This window comes from Narcine bancroftii, chromosome 4 (genome assembly GCF_036971445.1).
Source record: "Narcine bancroftii isolate sNarBan1 chromosome 4, sNarBan1.hap1, whole genome shotgun sequence".
Taxonomy (NCBI): Eukaryota; Metazoa; Chordata; class Chondrichthyes; order Torpediniformes; family Narcinidae; genus Narcine; species Narcine bancroftii.
This window is the reverse complement of record NC_091472.1, coordinates 11,853,941-11,874,468: the sequence shown is the minus strand read 5'-3', so window position 1 is coordinate 11,874,468 and position 20,528 is coordinate 11,853,941. Positions and strand designations below refer to the sequence as shown.

General features: G+C 45.0%; 1 protein-coding gene across 1 annotated transcript in view; it reads left to right on the top strand.

The window, feature by feature from the left end:
• Nucleotides 1–15,156, top strand: part of LOC138760321 (tetraspanin-33-like) — a 118,849-nt gene extending 103,693 nt beyond the window's left edge. The window contains exon 9 of the mRNA XM_069930759.1: nucleotides 11,420–15,156. Coding sequence (XP_069786860.1) covers nucleotides 11,420–11,485 — 66 coding nt within the window. The 3' untranslated portion in view covers nucleotides 11,486–15,156. The remainder of the gene's footprint in view (nucleotides 1–11,419) is intronic.
• The last annotated feature ends 5,372 nt before the right edge of the window (nucleotides 15,157–20,528 follow it).

Here is a 20,528-nt window from a genome sequence, read left to right as displayed (position 1 = left end):
GTTTATAAGTACTATCTCTAAGAATTTTCTCCATTAATTTACCTACCACAGACGTCAAACTTACAGGCCGATAGTTGCCAGGCTTCCTCCTTGAACCCTTTTTAAATAACGGAACCACATGCGCAATGCGCCAATCCTCCGGCACTATCCCCATATCTAATGACATTTGAAAAATTACCGCCAGAGCCTCTGCTATTTCCTCCTTCACTTCTCTCAATGTCCTGGGGAAGATCCCGTCTGGTCCCGGAGACTTATCCACCTTTATATTCTTCAAAAGCCTTAAAACTACACCTTTTGTAATCTCTATATTCCCCATATTTACCCAATTTGCTTTTTTTATCCCACATCTCCCAATATCCTTCTCCTTAGTGAATACCGAAGAAAAGAAACTGTTCAATATCTCCCCCATTTCTCTAGGTTCCACACACAGTTTTCCACTCTGATTTTCTAAGGGACCAATTTTGTCTCTAGCTTTCCTCTTACCATTAACATATTTGTAGAACTCTTTTGGATTAGTTTTCACCCTGCTTGCCATAGTTTTCTCGTACCTTCTTTTAGCTTTCCTAATTCCTCTCTTAAGATTCCTCTTACATTCAATGTATCTTTCAAACATCTCCTTAACTCCATGCTTCTTATATCTAATGTACGCCTCCCTTTTTCTTCGAACCAAGTTTCCAATATTCCTTGAAAACCACGGCTCTCTCAAACCTTTTTCCCCTCCTTTTAACCTAACAGGAACATAAAGCTTTTGCACTCTCAAAATCTGATCTTTAAAAGACTTCCATCTCTCTACTACATCCTGCCCATAAAACAAATTGTCCCAATGCACACCCTGCAAGTCCTTTCTCATCTCCTCAAATCTAGCTTTTCCCCAATCAAAAACCTCAATCCTTGGCCCTGATTTCTCTCTTTCCATAATGACATTGAAGCTGATGGCATTATGATCACTGGACCCGAAGTGCTCGCCAACACTAACCTCCGTCACTTGACCCATCCCATTTGCCAACAGTAGATCTAACACTGCTCCTTCTCTGGTCGGCACCTCTACATATTGTTGTAAAAAACTATCTTGCACACATTTCACAAACTCTAACCCATCCATTCCTTTCACAGAATGTGTTTCCCAATCTATATGTGGAAAATTAAAATCTCCCATAATTACAACCCTGTGCTTATCACAAATATCTACTATCTCCCTACAGATTTGCTCCTCTAGGTCTCGGTCCCCTCCGGGTGGTCTATAATACACCCCTACAAGTGTAACCTCTCCTTTCCTACTCCTCAGTTCCACCAAAATAGCCTCCGTGGATGTGCCCTCTAATCTATCCTTCCTAGGCACCGCTGTAATATTTTCCCTGACAAGCAATGCAACCCCACCTCCTCTTGCCCCTCCAACTCTATCACACCTAAAACAACGAAACCCAGGGATATTCAGTTGCCAATCACATCCCTCCTGCAACCATGTCTCACTAATCGCTACCACATCATACTTCCAAGTATCAATCCACACCTTCAGCTCATCCACCTTTTTTACAATACTCCTGGCATTAAAATATATGAATTTCAGGGATTTCCCATTTTTTAATCCTTGTTTTCCCTCATCTTTAAGAACAACATTATTTACTTTTCCTGACAATTGCCCTTCATCTTCTTCCAGAGCATTTCCCTTCTCTATCACCTGCCCATCCATATTCAAATACTTACTACAAACTTTCATTGTTTTCATTCTAACCTTCTCCTTACTGCTCTGTACTATTTTGTTCCCTCCCCCCAACCATTCTAGTTTAAAGGATCCTGAGTAGCCCTAGCAAATACCTCTGCCAGGATTCTGGTCCCCCTGGGATTTAAGTGTAACCCGTCCTTACTGTACAGGTCACATCTTCCCCAAAAAAGGTCCCAGTTATCCAGAAACTTAAAACCCTGCCCCTTACTCCACCCCTTCAGCCACGTGTTAATCCTCCACCTCATTCTATTTCTATTCACACTGTCACGTGGCACAGGGAGTAATCCAGAGATTACCCCCTTTGCGGTCCTTCTTTTACAATGTTTGCATATCATCAACTGAAAGCTTATTTAAAGGATAAATTGGGAAACAGACTGAGGTTACCAGAAGGAAGCAGCTTTGAATATGTAATTACAGACACAATGATAATTAAAAGATTTATAACAAACATATACATTAAGCTGCAAGATAAGGAAAATGATGAAATAAGCTATAAACCCAAACAAAAGTGGGAAAAAGATTTAAACATAAGGATAAAAAATGAAACATGGGAAAAGTTATGTTCTGGAACTATGAAGAATATAATAAACACAAGGTTATGCATGATACAGTATAATTGGTTACACAGGTTATATATCACGCCCCAAAAGTTTAAAAAAAATGGGATTCAACATTATCAGATAGATGTTTTCGCTGTAAGAAGGAAACGGGAACAACAGTACATGCAATTTGGGCATGTGAGAAAATGAAAATGTTTTGGGAAGATCTAAATCAGATATTAAATAAAATCACAAAAAATAACATAGCAAAAAATCCAGAGATCTTCCCTCTAAGTAATATAAGAAGTAAGGAATTAGGCTTCAAATTGGATAAAGCGCAAAAAAGATTTATTATGATAACCTTAGCAGTAGCAAAAAAATTTATAATATCAACTTGGAAAATGGAAGAGAGCCTGAGAATACAGCAATGGAACATAGAAATGAATAAATGTATTCCATTGGAAAAAATAACATATAATTAAAAAAATAAAGTCACATTATTTGAACAAATTTGGGAGCCGTACATGGAACATAACAGAGAGGGCTTTACTCGGACCTCCACCCTCTAAAATGATAAGAAGACAAAACGACTTGATCCAGTGTGTAAAAGTAGATGACACATTTTTCTTGTTTATTTTTCATTGTGTGATGACATTGTTTAATGGTTTTATTGTATTGTATATGTTGAATATTTATTGGTTTTGGAGGGGGGTGGTAAGGGGGGGAGGGAAGTTGGGCGGGTGTAGGAAAAAGGGAGAAAATGCCACTGTGTATATTTAATGAGAAACATTTGTATATATTTTGGTTGATATGGTTCACAGTATGAAAAAAAATTATAAAAAAAAACTTCTGACGAAGAATAGGCACTGACAAGCCTTCTTCATGATTGCATCAACATGAAGACTCCAGGATATATCTTCAGAGATATCTCCAGGAGTTTAATGTTGTTGACATCCCTGAAGTTTAATGTTATTTAACCTTTCCACTTCTAACTCTTTTATGATGACTGATTTGTGTTTCCTGGTTTCCCCTTTCTGAAGACCACAATCAATTCTTAAGTTTTGCTAAGGCAGAGTGCTTCCTTATTGCCATCTGTGATTCTGCTGACGACTGTGGTGTTATTGGGAAATTTGTAGATGGCATTTGAATTGTGCCTGGCCACATAGTTATAGGGGTAGAGATAGTAGAGCAATGGGCTGAAGTACACATTCCTGTGGTGACAATCAGTCAGTGTGGAGGAGATGTTGTTACCAATTCATACAGACTGGTCTTCTGATCTTCACCACTCGGCACCTCATATTTGAATTTGAATCAGTCTGTTAGTCAGGGAAAATATCACAGCTGTCCTTAGACAGGACAGCCCAGAGGGCTCGTCTACAGAGGCCATATGGGTGGAGCTGAGGACTGGGAAAGGTGTGACAACATTGATAGGATTGTATTATAGACTGCCCAATAGAGAGAATTGGAGGACCAAATCTGTAGAAAGATTGCAGATCAATGTAAGAAACAGAAAATTGTGATAGTAGGAGATTCTAACTTTCCACATATTGATTGGGATTCCTATACTGTAAAAGGGCTGGATGGCTTGGAATTCAACAAATGTGTTCAACAAAGTTTTCTAAATCAATATTTAGAAGATTCCAATGAGAGAGGATGCAATACTTGATCTCCTATTAGGGAACCAGACAGGTCAGGTAACAGAAGTATGAGTAGGTGAAGATTTTGGGTCCAGTGACCACAATGTCATTTGTTTCAAGTTAATTGTGGATAAGGATAGGTCTGCTCCTTGAGTTGAAATTCTAAATTGGAGAAAGGCCAATTTTGTGGAAATGAGAAAGGATCTAGGAAGAGTGGATTGGGATAAGTTGATTTCTGGCAAGGATATGTTCAATAACTGGAGAAAATTACTTACAACTTAAGGAAAAAAGTACAAAATTTTCTTGAAAATAGGAACACATTGATAGTGTGGACCATCATGCCTCACTGCCCTACCTTCCTCGTTGACTCCTCAATTGGCAGTGGGGGGTGGGGTGGGGGAGGTTGTGTGGCATCTCATCCCAACCAGGAAAAGTCAAGAAAAAGGAAGCAGCTTCAGCACTGGCTGCCGTGATGTGACAAGTCCATAAACCCCTGATAAATGTTTCATAGCTTTTGTTGTGAAAGCCCTGAATGTTGTGTGTAACTGATTGGTTAAGTGTTAAATGTGGAGGGGGTAAGGATATAAAACAGTTATTAATCTTATCGATATTAATGTTGACAATATCAACATTGATTACAAAATGCAGTTATCAAATCGATACAAGGTTTTCTGTAGAGTTCAAGCTTTTACCGTTTCCCTTCCTTCCTTCTACACAATGCCAGTTTTCTGAGTAAATACTGATGCAAGTTTTTTTAAAGATCTCCCCCATCTCATGAGACTTCACACATAGACAATCACGCTAATCTTCTAGGGAACTTGAAGAGTGTAGAAAATGTAAGAAAATACTTAAGAAGGCATGAGCTTGCTTTGCAGATAATGTGAAGGTAAACCCAAAGGGTTTCTACAAGTATATTAAGAGTAAAAGGAAGGTAGGGGTCAAAATTGGACCCCTAGAAGATCTATGTGTGGAGCCTCATGAGTTGGGGGAGGTCTTAAAAAAACTTGCATCAGTATTTACTCAGAAAACTGGCGAAGTGTTTAAGGAAGGAAGCAGTAGTAGCATGGAACATATCGACATAAAAGGAGGGGCTTGCTGTCTTACAGCAAGTAAAAGTAGATAAATCCCCCCCCTTGGACCTTGAGGGAGACTAGTGTAGAAATTGCAGAGGCCCCGGCAGAAATATTTAAAATGTCCTTAGCTATGGGTGAGGTGGAGGGTGGCTCTTGTTGTTCCATTGTTTAAAAAAGGCTCCAAAAGTAAACCAGGAAATTACAGGCTGATGAGCTGAACACCAGTATTAGATAAATTATTGGAGGGTGTTCTGCGAGATCGGATATACAAGTATTTGGACAGCCAAAGGCTGATTGAAAGGATAGTCGGCGTGGCTTCAAGCATGATTGGTCATGTTTAATGAATATTGTAGTTTTTTGAGGTTACCAAGAAAGTAGATGAAGGAAAGGCTGTACATGTTGTCTTCATGGACTTTAGTCAGGCCTTTGACAAAGTCCCACATGCGAGATTAATTCAGAAGGTTCAGACACTAGGCATCCATGGAGAGGTTATAAACTAGATTCGAAATTGGCTGAATGGGAGAAGACAGAGAGTGGTAGTAGATGATTGCTTCTCAGGCTGGAAGCCTGTGACCAGTGGTATGCCACAGGGATCGGTGCTGGTAACATTGTGGTTCGTTGTGTATATCAATGATCTGGATGTTAATATGGTAAATTAGATAAGCAAATTTGCTGATGGCACTAAGATTGGAGGCATTGTGGTCAGTGAGGAAGGCTTTAAAGCTTGCAGAGGGATCTGGACCAACTGGAAAAATGGGCCAGAAATGGCAGATGGAATTTAATGCAGACAAGTGTGAGGTGTTGCATTTTGGAAGGACAAACCAAGGTAGGACATATTACAGCAAATAGTAGGGCACTGAGGAGGGCAGAGGAATAAAGGGATCTGGGAATACAGATACATAATTCCCTGAAAGTGGTGTCACAGGTAGACAGAGTTGAAAAGAAAGCTTTTGGCACCTTGGCCTTCATAAATCAAAGTATTGAGTATAGGAGTTGGGATGCTAAGGTGAGGCCAAAGTTGGAGTATTGTGTGCAGTTCTGCTCATCTATCAGTAAGATTGAAAGAGTGCGGAGAAGATTTACTAGGATGTTGCTGGGTCTTCAGAAGTTGAGTTATAGGGAAAGATTAAACAGGTTAGGACTTATTCCTTGGAGCATAGAAGAATGAGGAGAGATTTGATCGAGGTTTACAAAGTTATGAGGGGTATAGAAGAGTAAATGCGAGGAGGCTCTTTCTACTTAGATTAGGAGAGATACATAAAAGAGGATATGGGTTTAGGGTGAAAGGGGGAAAGGTTTAGGGGGAACATTAGTGGGAACCTTTTCACTCAGAGAGTGGTGGGAGTGTGAAATGAGCTGCCATCTGATGTAGTAAATGCTGGCTTTCTTTTAAGTTTTAAGAATAAATTGGATAGATACATGGATGGGAGAGGTCTGGAGGGTTACGGAATGGGTGCAGGTCAGTGGGACTAGTAGAATGATATTTCAGCACAAACTAGAAAGGCCAAATGGCCTGTTTTGTATGCTGTAATGTTCTATGTTGTTACTCCTGGCAATTATGTCTCCACTCCCTGATGACTGGAACTAATCCCCTAGTTTTGTAGCACTGGTAGAGGGAAGGAATGCTCGGCCTTGTGGCTGTGCACATTTCTCGAGTGAAATCCCACATTCCCAGGGAATGAACCTGGGAAGGAGGAATTTAAGGCCAACAGCTATTGTTCTGTTCCTGGAGCTGTAGGTTAGAGCAGGAGGTAAAGATTTACATTGGGAGCTGCAATGAAAACAAAATGAGGGAAAAAAAAGCAAAATGTGAAAATTAAAAAAAAGAGCAGCTGGCTGTAAATCTGAAACAGAGTTTATTCAGTGGCTGCTCTGCCTTTTATAGTCAGCTCGACCTCGTCACCACTGGGCCTGGCTTGAACAGGCTGAAGAGTGTGTGTCTTTCTTGTCCTGTGGATTTTAGCTTCAGCCTTAGGGCTATAACCAAGAGCTATTACCTAGCTGTAGCCATAGCAGCCTCACTAAGGCGGTGACCCCGACATAGTCCAAATGATGCTTTGGACCTGAAGATGGAAAGGCAACCCGCGATCAGCGCCGTAGCATTGAAGTGCCCGGCTTCTGGACACCGCAACCATGGGTGTGGTTCCAGCAAGCCGAGGCACAGTTTGCCATTCGATGGATCTCCATTAATGATACGCGCTACTAACATGTGGTCAGTGGCCTCAATCAGGACACTGCAACCCGCATCATTGACTCCCTCCAGCAGCGGCCGGAACAAGGAAGGGCCGTGGCCATCAAAGAGCTGTTAACCTGCACTTTCAGGCTCTCAAAGCGCAAGCGCGCAGCCTGACTGTTGCATATCGACAGTTTGGGGGACAGGACCCCTTCCACCTTTATGACTGACATGCTCGCTCTCAGCGATGGCCACACCTCCTGCCCACTGTTCCAGCAGACCTTCCTGGAAAGGCTGCCCAAGGATATCCAACTGCTTCTTGCGGAGGAAGACTTTGATGACCCCAGGAAGGTAGCTGCCTGAACTGACCTGCAATGGGCGGCGAAGAGGGACACCTGCGCTTCGCTCAAGCAGGTGACAGCACCGTGTCAACAGCACCCAGCCAAGAAGACAATCCGACTGACTGACCACCCGAACGCCATGCCCAAGCAGTGAGCAATACTGTTTCTATCACTGACAGTGGGGTTCCAAGGCCCATCAATGCCGCTCCCCCTGTGCATTCCAGGGAAATGCCCAGGCCGGATGATGTTAATGGCTGCGACGACCGGCTAACTGCATAGCCTGCTACACATTCGAGACTCCCTGTCAGGCCGATGTTTCTTGGTGGACACTGGGGCACAATACACATCATTTCCCCGACCAGCCTGGAGACCCACTGTGGCAAAGTGGGCCGGGAGCTCCGAACAGCAAACGGCTCCAACATCCGAACATTCTCCTACACTTCAGGGACAGACAATTCACTTGGATGTTTATGGCGGCAGCCGTGTAACAACCATTACTGGGTGCAGATTTCCTGCAGGCCAACTCACTCCTAGTACATATCAAGAAGCGCCGGCTGGTGCTCGCCTGGACATTTCAATCACTCTTGTTCAAGGGCACTGAACTCACCAGTCCCCACCTGCACTCAGTGAGTACTGCCGACATTGAATTCACTCGGGAACTAGCAGAATTCCCCTCTATCCCTGCGCCTCACTTCCACTCAGCAGAACCCAAACATGGGGTGAGGTACCAAATCTTTACAGAGGGCCCTCCCCTCCGCACCAGGGCACAGTGTATCCCCCCCCACCGAGAAACTCAACCTAGATGGAGGAACTCGGCATTGTCCTGCGCTCCGGTAGTCCTTGGGCCTCCCCTCTCCACATGAACCCCACGGCAGCGGATGGTTGGTAAAGCTGTCAATGTTCAGTGGACCGTGATGCCCCTGGCCCCTCCTGAATTTAACAACTATCTCTTTTGGTTTTTTTAAAACATTCAGATACAGGTTGTTGGCTCTGCACCAGATTGTTAGTGACTGCATCTCATCTCTGAATGCTGTCTCATCGTTCTTACTGATCAGGCCACCACAGTCGTGTCATCAGCAAATTTGATGATGTGGTTCGAGCTGTGTTTAGCTGCACAGTCGTGGGTCAGCAGTGTGAACAGCAGAGGACTAAGTGCCCAGCCCTAAGGGGCCCCTAGTGTGATGGTCATGGCCTGGGTGGTGGGGCTCCTTGAGGATAGAAGCTGCTTTCCTTAGACACTGCCTTAGACACTGCCTCTTCACTCTATGGAGTGAAGACTGATATTCCTGATGGCAAGCCGAGTTCACAACTCTCTATAGTCTTTTCTTGGCCTGTGCATTGGCACCTCCCTACTAAACAGTGATGCAACCAACCATGGTACACCTGCAGAAATTTTCGAGGTTCTTTGAAGACTTACTGAATCTCCTCAAACACCAGACGAAGTATAGCTGCTGGCGAGCTTTCATCGTGATTGCATTGACATGGAAGCTCCAGGGCAGGTCCTCAGAGATGTTGACATCAAGGAATCTGAGGATGTTGCCCTTCTCCACTGTTGACTCCTCGATGAGGACTAGTTTCTGTTCTCCTGACTTACCCTTCCTGAAGTCCACAATCAGTTCTTTAGTTTTGCTAAAGATTTGTGCGCAAGGTTGTTTTTGTGACACCACTCAACCAGCTGATCTATCTCACTCCTATACACTTCAGTGATTCTTTCACCTAATAAATGAGAGCCACAGTCAAGCCTCTACTTCACTGCTACAGTGACCCAGGTTCAATCCTTAGCTTAAGTCTGTCTGTGTGGAGGTTGCACATTCTCCCTGTTGTCCCACGTGCTATGTTTTCCTCCCACATCCAAAAGATGCTGTAAATTGTCCTTAATGTCAGTGAGGGGCAGAATTTTGGGTGATGTGAATAGTGAGAGCATAGTTTCTAAGGCAAGTCAGTTTGGAATGGAATCCCTCTGTTCTGGCACAGGCTTGATGGGCTGAAACAGTCTCTTTCATTTCGATGGAAAATATGGTGGGACCTCAAAGGGTAGTGGAGACAGAATGCCTTATTGCATTTAACAAGTGCCTGGATGAGCAATTGTTGAGCCATGACCTGCACAGCTGCAGACCCAGAGTTGGCAAGTAGCTTTAGCTTGGAGCCCTCCCATTCGCATCCTTCCTGTACCATCGGAAAATCATCCCCAACACACTGCCTTCGAGACGACTACAAAGGGGAGGAGACCGTCACCCTCCTCTTTGCACACTATGGATTTGCTAAGTGTGTGGATAAGGATGCAAAGATCCTTGTCACAAATCATCCACAACAACAGTGTCATTTATGGAGTGTTCCTGGGGCGCACACAGTGTCAGACATCCAGAACTGCTGGAAGGTCATCAACAGTGAAAGACACCCTCTGGTCAGCCTGAAACCTGTTGGTCTTCTAGCATGGTGAGATGTCAACGAGGGAGTGCTGCCGGCCAGCACATTCCAGGCTGCAGGAGTACGTGCTGAGGGACGCAATAAGGCTTGCCGCAGCCAACGTGAGGGCGCTGTGTGGAAGGACCTTTATGGGGAGGGTCCGTCTGCTACCAGGCATTGAGGGGCTGAGACCAGAGGGGAAGCCCGTCAAACAACTGAAGGGGGAGTAACTCCAGGGGGGCACTTAGTGGCAATAACACTATGTAGTAAAATTAATAGTTTACACAACAATATACAGTGTATGTAGAAATAATATCAAGAATGTGGAAATACTTTGTACTGTTTTCCTTTGTATATATTTTGAATAGTTTATTTTTGAAAAAAAATCTCCTCTTTGGCCAGCATGAGAACAATAAGCTAAAATGGCCCTCTCTGCTCCACATGTTCCTTGAAGAGATAAAAATGAAAGCAGTTGATGAAGATACTTATATTTGTCTGATTAAAGGACGGAATTTTCATTTGTTGCCTGAGGTCCTTGCTCATTAAACCTTCCTGTCTAAACCATGGAGTGTTGTCACATATATCACAGAGGACCCCTCATTTTCTGATGTTACTGACCAACCATTCTCAACTTTCTTTTCAGCTATTTCCTGCCCCCCTCCCCCCTTTAGAACTCTGCTCAAAGTTTATGGGTCCCATTCGTTGTGAAAATGTCAAATTTTGGTTTCTTCTTTACTTCTAAAAAATATTCATGTTATGTGGTGTGAAAACAAGGCTTTTACTTAAATGTCCTTTGGCCCCTTGTTGAGAATTGCTGCTATCGACTGCATAAGAGTCAATGCTGATTCTTGATTGACTGGACGTGTGAGCAGGATACTCTCCAAAGTTAACGATGGTACAGCCACTCTGGGCTAGGTTTAGTGATGAGAAAGTCCAGGATTTAAAAGGTCAGAGGGAGGTGGGTATGTGGAACGAGCTGCTAGAGGAAGCTGTGGAGGCAGATACAATTCTGACATTAAAAGACATTTAGACAGGTACAGTAAAAGCCCTGTTATCCAGAATTCAAATTGGTGTGCCTCGCCATTAATTTGTTAATAACGCAACACCCAATCTCAAGCAACTGGAAAAGTTCACTTATCCTGCATCTACCCATCCTCCATAGGTACCGGATACCAAGATTTTTACTGTATGTGGATAAAAAAGGTTTGGATGAATATGGGCCAAACGCTGGCAAATGAGACTAATTCAGATGGACATCCTGGTCAGCATGGATGAGTTGGGCTGAAGGGCCTGCCCAGCACTGTATAGGTCTGGGGTTCAATGACAAGGTTGGCAAAGAGAAAGGCGAGGGCTGAAAACTGCCACTGATTGATGTAAAGTGTATTTCAGTCAGGAGATCTCCAGTCACAAGCATAAGTCTCACTAAGCACTAAAGAAATGAGAAGCACGATGAAGTTGTTGGATGGGGTAGATAATGCTGCTTTTACAGCCAAGGGAATAATTAATTCTCTTTCTTCATCATTGCAGATTGGTGGAATTATTCTCTCTCGCATCCTGATTGGACAGATCAGAGAGGAAATTAAATCCATATGACGAAGGCAGCCTTGGCAACAGGGAACAAAGCAAGGCAGCAGATTCATCATGTCTTGGTTAAGAAGCAAAATGAGGTGAAGAAGACCAATTTGCCAAAACTCCAATTAGTGTACTGTTTTGAAATGTTGCAGTTGACTGAGGTAGAGGAATCCAAGATGGAAAATCTAGTCTCCTTAACCTTCACCTTTGAATCCTTGTCCCTTCTTTTCCTTGAGGCTCAGGTTTCGTAGACACCATGTGTTCACGAACCATTGATCTTCAGCTAGTCCTCCTTGACCCTGAATTATTTATTACCTTCCATCGCATCATCCCCATAGAGCTACACAAGGCCACAGAGAAATGCAGAAATCTTTGAATGTTCTAGACACGATTAAACTTATCAAACTCTTTTGTAAATAGCAAATAAATTTGTCACACTATTCCTGTTCAGATTACAGGACCACTCACCTGCTGCACTTCATGAAGAAAAGAGAAGGAAACACTTTACCTTCAGGGCATTGTATAAGCATCCAGCAAAGGTGCACAAACCTCTCAACGCTCAGAGGGAGGCAACATGACAACATTCTACCTTTTGCATTGAAAGAAGGTGTCGCAGTTATGCAGAGAAGTGTCTCCAACTGGGTGTTGTTGGAGAGCCGTGCAAGGAAATGTCAGGTCAAGTCATCCATCAGCTAGTCAAAGAGGGAGGGTTTACTAGAGCAGATAAACGGATTGGGAGAACAATCGTGAAGGAATTTCAGAGCCAAAGGCTCTGGCAGCGGAGGCAGGGGCTTTATTGGAATCAGGGAGTGAGTCGTGGGAGAGCACATGCACCTCTCTCCATTAATTGTCTCTGACTGTTCATTTGCCCTTTGCTCCTTTCTCTCTGTTCCCCCTCGTCCCTTGCACAGCACTGTTTGATTCCTGACCTCTGGCCCCCATTCCCTGAACTCACATGTAGTTGCACATTAGACTTGGGAGAAAGGACAGTGGAGTTGGGCTAATCATTGGGGAGTTTTCGAAGACGATCTTCAGTTTGTTTTCCACCCTACTTCAGATTCTCTGAGCCTAACAGGAGATGAAGTCTTGCCAGCTGCAGCCCATGGATTCCATCCTCCTGAGTCAAAAGGTACAGATGTACAAGTATTAGGGCAGTGGCTCCAGCACAGTGTTGCAGGGGTTGTGTTCCTGGGTTCAATGCTGTGATTTAAAGAGGCATTGAACCAAAATCCCGTTCTTCTTGGGTGAGCAAAAGGATCATCGGCACCTTTCAGGCACACGAGAGGGTGCTCCCCAGGATCCAGACGTACCCCTCAACCAGCATCGCCAAAGCAACATGCTTATCCCATGGTCACGTTTCGGAACTGGCTGTGCACATCACCTCCCAATGCAACAGCGAGCACGCAGTTCAGTGCCTTTGAACGGTTCCACTGAAATGCCAGCCTTTCCTCCACAAAGGTTCCATCAGGGCAGGCAGGCACATAGATCAGCAGGACACAGGAAAATCCAGGAAACGTACCGTAGGTGAAGGAAAGGGATCAGCAGAAGTTTGGTTGTAGGGTAGTGGGAGAGAGACCTCAGTTCTGGATCAGCTCCCACACACAGCATCAGATCTGAGGGCCCCACAGATTTAAATGATACTGATAACTATATAAATGACATTCAGCAATATCAAGGGGCAGGGAAGGGTCTGTTGGAATTATCGGAGCTCCTTGTGGTAGATTACGTCAAGTCCTTGGTCCACATACAAGTTTTCCTTATTAGAGTTGTCGTTTCCTTAAATAGCATTTCAGTTACATAGCAAAGTTCTAACCCCGAGACCGATCTAACACTAAGCAATTACAGTATACCCTTTTACTCCTATTTAGGTGCACACTGATTGGTTATTCGTGAAACTACGGTGTTAGTTTATAAGTTCACACATGCCCCTTTACCATATTCTCTCTTCTTTGTCTTTCTTACCTAACACCACCTGTTTGCATAGGTAGTGCACACTGAAGTCCATGCTTCTGCCTTCCTTAACCACTGCAAGCCTGGCTACACCAGGCTGTCTGAGATCTTTTTCCATAGAGCTGCTTTAAGCGATTAAATCCTCACCTGCCTTTAAGCTTCATCTCTACTCAAACACATTGGCGTCCAAGAGCCACAACCTCATCGAGACCCCCAAACCTAGGAGCAGTGGAAAATCATGGGGAGATCACTCAGCTGCATTCTTTCCTTTCACACAGGACACTCTGCCAATGGCCACCCTCAGAGCAGTCCACTCCATTGATCTCCCCGTAACCCGTTCTCTCTCTTTCCTTCCAACTCTCCTGTCACTTTAGGAGTTATTTACAGCAGCCAATTAACCCGCACGTCATCGGGACATAGGTGGGACATGAGGACACACACTATCATGGAGAGACAAAGGACTTCACACAGAACAGCACTGGATGTCAGGACTGATCCCTGGTTACTGCAGCCTTGTAGCATCAGCACCTATTGTGCCACCATGCCACCCAAGGCAAGAGAAACTGCAGTCCGATGCAACCGCGCATGGCAATTACACAGAGGCCTGTGCTTACCAGTCAGACCTAACCTGCACCCGACACCTCACATGCTGATCTGAGCTCTACTCCCTCCCATTGATAGATCAAGGCCCTCATCAGTGCCTGTCCCTAGCTCACCATGCCCAGCTTTCCAGGGGAGCCTAGCCCAGGAAGTTTAGGACTAATTACACTGGACAATGAAGTTTTTGCTTCCTGAACACTTTTGGATGTATTTTATGGATTTTTAGCTGTTGATCACAAAAATCACTTAAAAAATCTCTCATCAAATACCATTTTTTAGATGTAACCTATATTTGTGATTTTGGTTCATATTTTAAGTCTATTTCAAGCAGACAAAACCATGAAGAGCAACATGTCTCTGAAAATTCATTTTCTTCATTCACACTTGGACGTGTTCCCTGCTGATCTTGGAGCAGTCAGTGACGAACACGGTGAAAGGTTTCACCAGGATATTGCGACCATGGGAAAGCGAAAACAGGGCAATTAGAATCCATCAATGTTGACACGAGAGGCATCAGATGCTGTGTACAAATGAAAATCAGTGGATAAACATTTTTAGGTCAGTTGAGCTAACTCATTGTGCGATTTAAACATGCTAAATTAAATAAAACTTCCTACGTGATGCAGCAAATCCGAAATGATCTTTGTGTTCAGCTTGAAGTTGTTAATCCATAATCCCCAATTTTTTTTTTCAGGAAACAAACCTGGAAAAAAAATTGTTGTCCAGTGTTACCAATCTCTTGTGAAAGCCCACTTAATCAAAACATCTCATCTGCTGCTGAGATATAGGAAGTAGATTAGGCACCTGAATGAATTCTAAACTTCAAACATCCAATAGGAATATTGAAAAAAAGTTCCAAAAGTTGCTTTGCAGGTTGCATATACTTCAAGAATTTTTTTTTGGAAGATTTTTTATGGTGGTAATATTCCCTGGGATGGCCAGAAGTCAAATAAACAGAGTGTGGTCATGTAAAAAATGAAAACACGTGGAGCAATGATCTCAAAATAAGAATTTGATATTTGGAATACCTTGGATTTTTAAAAAATATATATATGGAAACACCAATAGTTGTTCACACTTATATATTTTGTTTATTGTTTCAATAGTCATACTCATTAAAACTGCAATAACATTTCTGCAAATTAATATTCCTTTGATTTTTCTTCTGGTTTCCTTTACCCTGCAGTCAGTTTCACCCGACAACATTTCAGTGGCGGGTTGTTCCAGTTTAATCAATGGGACAACGTGAAGGAAGAGCTGGTGTACTGAAGAACTCAAATTCACTCGTCTTTCCTAGAATCTGTTGGGAAATATTTCCCACTGTCATAAAAACAGAAAATACCGACAACACTTTGCAGATCAGGTAGCATCTGCGGGGAGAGAGAATGTTGCAGGGAAGGAGAAGTGGGGAGGGGGGAGGAATGGGGAGGAGAAAGAGAATATCTGTGATAGGGTGAGACCAGAGTTGTTATGAGGATTTGTAATCAAGACCATCCAGTCAATCAAAAGTGAAGAGTATGAACAAAGGAACACAAAGTTAGAGAGAGTCAGAACATAAAATAAAAAAGGGGTTTGAGGGGTATCTTCTACGAACAGGAGGGGGGCCATTCTTCATCCAGAGAGTGGTAAGCAGTTGAAATACACCATTGAAGTTGAGTCACTAGGTGCTTTCAAACTGCCTTGTAAAATGGGGTTAACCAGGCAATTTGCTCGGTTAGCGTTCCATTCACAAGGTGGCTTGAAAGGGTCCGACCTGGTCAACATCATCCAAAATCAACCGGGAGGTAGTCATGGAGCCCTGTTAAACTTACCCAGGACACATTGATCAGCAGCTTGAACAGCAAAATGGCTGACTCGGTTACTCCTGTGACGTCAGCGCTTATGCACTGGGCGTCACAGGGAAGCCCCGGCTGAAGTGTCTGCTGTGATCGGGGGGGAGAGAGGGGTTGCGGCCAGGGCCCGGGGTGGAGATGTGGGGTGGGGGGGTGAGTCGGGGGCCACAATCAGGGGGGAGTGAGATCAACGTTGTGGGGGGTGCCGTGATCAGCGGGAGAAGGGTCACTGTCACAAGGGAGCGAGGAGAGGGGTTGCTGCTATGAGGGCAGAGGGGTCAGTTGCTGCGGGGCAGAGGGGAGCATGATTGACAGTGGGAGGGAGACTGACAGCTGGTGGGGGGGACTAGTTTGCATGACGCGACATTTACTGCGTCTTCATGGGGGCGGGATCCCCCTTAAATCTCTGGGTTGGCGATTTACTGGGGTTATCCCCCCTCAGCTTAAAAGATACTGGAGGTACCTTTGCCCCACTAATTGCACCTGGTGTAGCTCTTCACTCATAAATGATGAGTCCCAGTCACTATGGATATAGCTGGGATACCTGAACAGGGCCAAAAGAGAGTGCAAGGCCTTGATGACCATGCTGGTGGTCATGTCTGGACAGGGGATGGTGAACGGAAAACCTGAATACTCGTTGATGACGCTAAGAAAGTACATGTTTCCGTTGGAGAAAGGGGGGGTCCCTTGAAATCGACACTGAGTTGTTCGAAGGGGTGGGATGCCTTTATCAGGTGTACTTTGTCGAGGCGGTAGAAGTGCGGCTTGCACTCCGCACTGATCTGGCAGGACCTGGTCATTTCCCCGATGTCCTCAATGGAGTAGGGCAGGTTGCGTGCTTTGACGAAATGAGCCATGTGGGTGATACCTGGGTGGCAAAGCTCATCGTGCAGCGACCACAACTGGCCAGTGCAGAGGCACAGCTTCCTCATGACAGGACTTCTGGAGGCTCATTGAGGGTACCTGGCCTGTATGCTATGTCATAACTAAAGGTGGAGAGCTCGATCCTCCACCTAGCGATCTTATCATTCTTTGAACTCTTTTTACATTATTAAACATAAATGCCACTGATCACTGGTCGGTGAGCAGTGTAAATTTTCTGCTGACTTAGTAATGCCTCCAGTGCCTGATTGCCTCAACAGTGACTTGGGCCTCTTTCTCCACTGATGGGTTCCATCAGTAGGGTGCAGGAAAAAAAGGCAACCGGCCTGATAAAAGGTAGCGGCCAGAGCTACGTCAGACATCTGGAAGGGTGTGTTCTTGTCCACTTCATGCATGGTGGCTTTATGATGTAGCTCTGAACCTAGTCAAAAGCCACCTGGACTTCAGCCAACAATGGGAAACAGGTGGACTTTAAAAGGGGTTGGACCTTATCCGCATAGTGAGGAACCCACTGGGTGTTGTAGGAGAAGAAGCACAGGCACCTCCTTAAGGCTTTCATGGTCCTCAGGATCGGGAGGTCTAACAGGGGGTCCATTTGATCAGGGTCAGGAACAATGATGCCATTCTTGACCACATACCCCAGGATCGCCAGATGCCCAGAACATGCACTTACTGGAGTTGTACATGAAGTTCAGGGCCTTGGCCGTGTGGAGAAAGCTCTGGAGGTTGGCATCATGAGAGTGTCCACAAATTGTGACATTGTTGAGATAAGGGAAGGTGGCCTTCAACCAATACGCATCAACCATTTTGTCCATCTGTCTCTGGATGACTGAGACCCCATTGGTGATACCAAAAGGGACCCTCTGGAATTGATAGAGCCATCCATCTGCCACAAATACTGTGTAGGGGCGGTCCTCAGAACAGATCGGTAACTGAGCAGTGTGCCTCAGGGATCGGTGCTGGGTCCCCCGTTGTTTATCATTTATATTAATGATTTGGATGAGGGGGTAGTTAACTGGGTCAGCAAATATGCAGACAATATGAAAATGGGGGGAGTGGTGGATAGTGAGGAAGGTTTACTTGGATTACAGAAGAATTTGGTTTGGAAGAGTGGGCTGAAAGATGGCAGATGGAATCTAATGTAGACAAGTGCGAGGTGCTGCATTTGGGAAAAAAATAACCAAAATAGGACATGTACGCAGAGGAACAGAGGGACCTGGGGGTTATGGTACAGAGTTCATTGAAGGTGCATTCCCATGTAGACAGGGTGGTTAAGAAGGCATATGGTATGCTGGCCTTCATAAATCATAGCATAGAGTATAGGAGCTGGGAAGTGATGCTGCGACTGTTTAAGGCATTAGTGAGGCCTGGTTTGGAATATTGTGTTCAGTTCTGGTCTCCAAATTATAGGAAAGATATAGATAAGGTGGAGAGGGAGCAGAGAAGGTTTGCAAAAATGTTGCCTGGCTTGCAACATCTGGATTACAGGGAGAGATTAAGGGGACTGGAACTTTATTCATTGGAACACAGACGGCTGAGAGGAGATTTGATAGAGGTATTTAAAATTACGATGGGAATAGATAGACTAGATGTGAGTAGACTCTTCCCCTTGAGGGCAGGGGAGGTTGGAACAAGAGGGCATAAGTTAAGGGTAAGGGGGCAAAACTTTAGGAGAAATGTTAGAGGGAGCTTCTTCACTCAAAGAGTGGTGGCAGAATGGAATGATCTTCCAGAGGAGATAGTTGCGGCAGGGTCCTTTCTGTCATTTAAGAGAAGGTTGGATGTATACATGGATATGAGGGGGTTGGAGGGTTATGGGTGGAAAGTGGGAGGGGGGATCTAGTGAAGTTGTTCAAGTGAACCAACGCGGACCCGAAGGGCCAACCTGGCCTGTTCCTGCACTGTAAACTGCTATATATTTATATGATGGTATGCAGCTTTCAGGTCAAATAGACTGGTACTGTGCAATTTTGTTTACCATGTCCGAAATTTGAGGGAAGGGGTATGCGTCCAAGAGTGTAAAGAGATTAATTGTTTGGCTGTGGTCAATCACGAGCCTGGACTTTTCTCCCCCTTTCACAACCACCATCTGGGCTCTCCATGGGCTGTTGCTAGGCTCAACAATATTTTCTTTGAGTAGCCGCTGTGTCTTGGCTCTGATAAATTCCCGATTCCCGCACTGTATCGCCTGCTCTTTGTAACTATTAGTTTGCAATCGGGAGTCAGGTTCAGAAACAGTTGGTGGGGGAGGGGGATATCAGTATTTAGGATGGAGAGACCACATGTGGTGTCCATCTTTTGGGACCGTCCATTCCATCCCGTGATTGGAGGGAGTGGGCCAGAGTATCCATGGTCACGCTCCTATGGTGACACAGGAAGTCCAGGTCCAGCAACACAGGAGCACACAAATCCTTCAGAATATACAATCGGAACTTACAAAATTCCCCCCCTTTTACTGTTAGATGTACAATACAGTACCCCTGGATCATCCCAGATTGCGAGTGCGATGCTAGGAAAATATAATAGTCCTTCGGGTACACTCTTAAGTTGTACCGCAGAGCCGTCACAGAGTTTATAAAGCTCTCCGTGGAGCCAGTGTCTACAAAGTAATCAGTCAAATGTCCGCTTACTCTCACCTCCATCATCGAGTTATTCAATTGGTGAGCTATTGCCTGATCCAGGACGACTGAAGCCAGTGCTCCGGAAACCCCAACACTCTCCATGCTGATGTCAACTCTCCCCTCTTGGCCTGGGACAGATAAGATGGTGTCGATCACAAGGCACAGCAAGATGGCCATCCTTCATCGTGATCCAATGACAGACTAGGTGGCATCAACCTCAAGGCATGGCACGATGGGCCCCGTGGCTTCCCGGTGCTTTATTTCCAGTGGCGGGTCCTGCCATGAGGCTCAGCAAGAAGACGCCAGGGGAAAACAGCATGGAGAGACGGGGGGTGGTCCTTTGGGACTCAGGCACAGATCGAGTAATGATTCAGGGGTTGCACATGCAGTCGCCCTCTTTGGGTTCCCTTTAGCCCGGCAGACCTTCACCCAGTGCCCACGCTTACTGCAACCAGCGCACACGGAGTCCTTCATGGGGCATCAGGTGTGGAGGTGCTGTGCCTTTCCACAGAAGTAGCATCCCCGATCATGCATGGCTGCAGCGGTCAGCACTGGGGCTGCAGGGCCACAGGTGTCCCAATGACCTCTGAAAAGGCACCTCTTCCCCCCGTGAGGTTGGCAGATCCCAGTTGGATCTGTTTGAGGTTTTTGCCAGCTCCAGGGTGCTGGCCAAATCTTTCTTCTCCAACTCCAGAAGTTGCTGCCTCATTTACCTCGACCTCACTGCTGCCATGAGGGTGTCCCAGATTTGTTCCTCCTCTCTCACCTGGGCCATTGCCGCTTCATAGTGGCATTTTCTGGTCAGGGTCCACAGTTCAAGAATATAGTTGTCGAGCGACTCACCCGGACATTGCCAACGTTGAGAGAGTTGATGCCTCGTCAGCACATCATTCTGGGGCCTTGTAATGGGCCTTCAAGCCTTCTATGGTCAATTTGTAGGTAGCTCAGTCTCTGATGACAGAGTACCCTTTGTGGCCAACTCAAGAAATTGTCAATCTCCAGAGACAATCAGAGTTGAAGACGTCTTGTGTAGCCTTCACGTAGGAGTGGAAGCACTCCAGACAGTAGGCGAATTCCTCTGGGGGCTCAGGGGACAGAAGGTCAACCTGGAACATGCCTGGCTTCAACAGGGCTTCCATCCTGTTCAAAGTAAGCTATTAAAATTGTAATACGACTGAA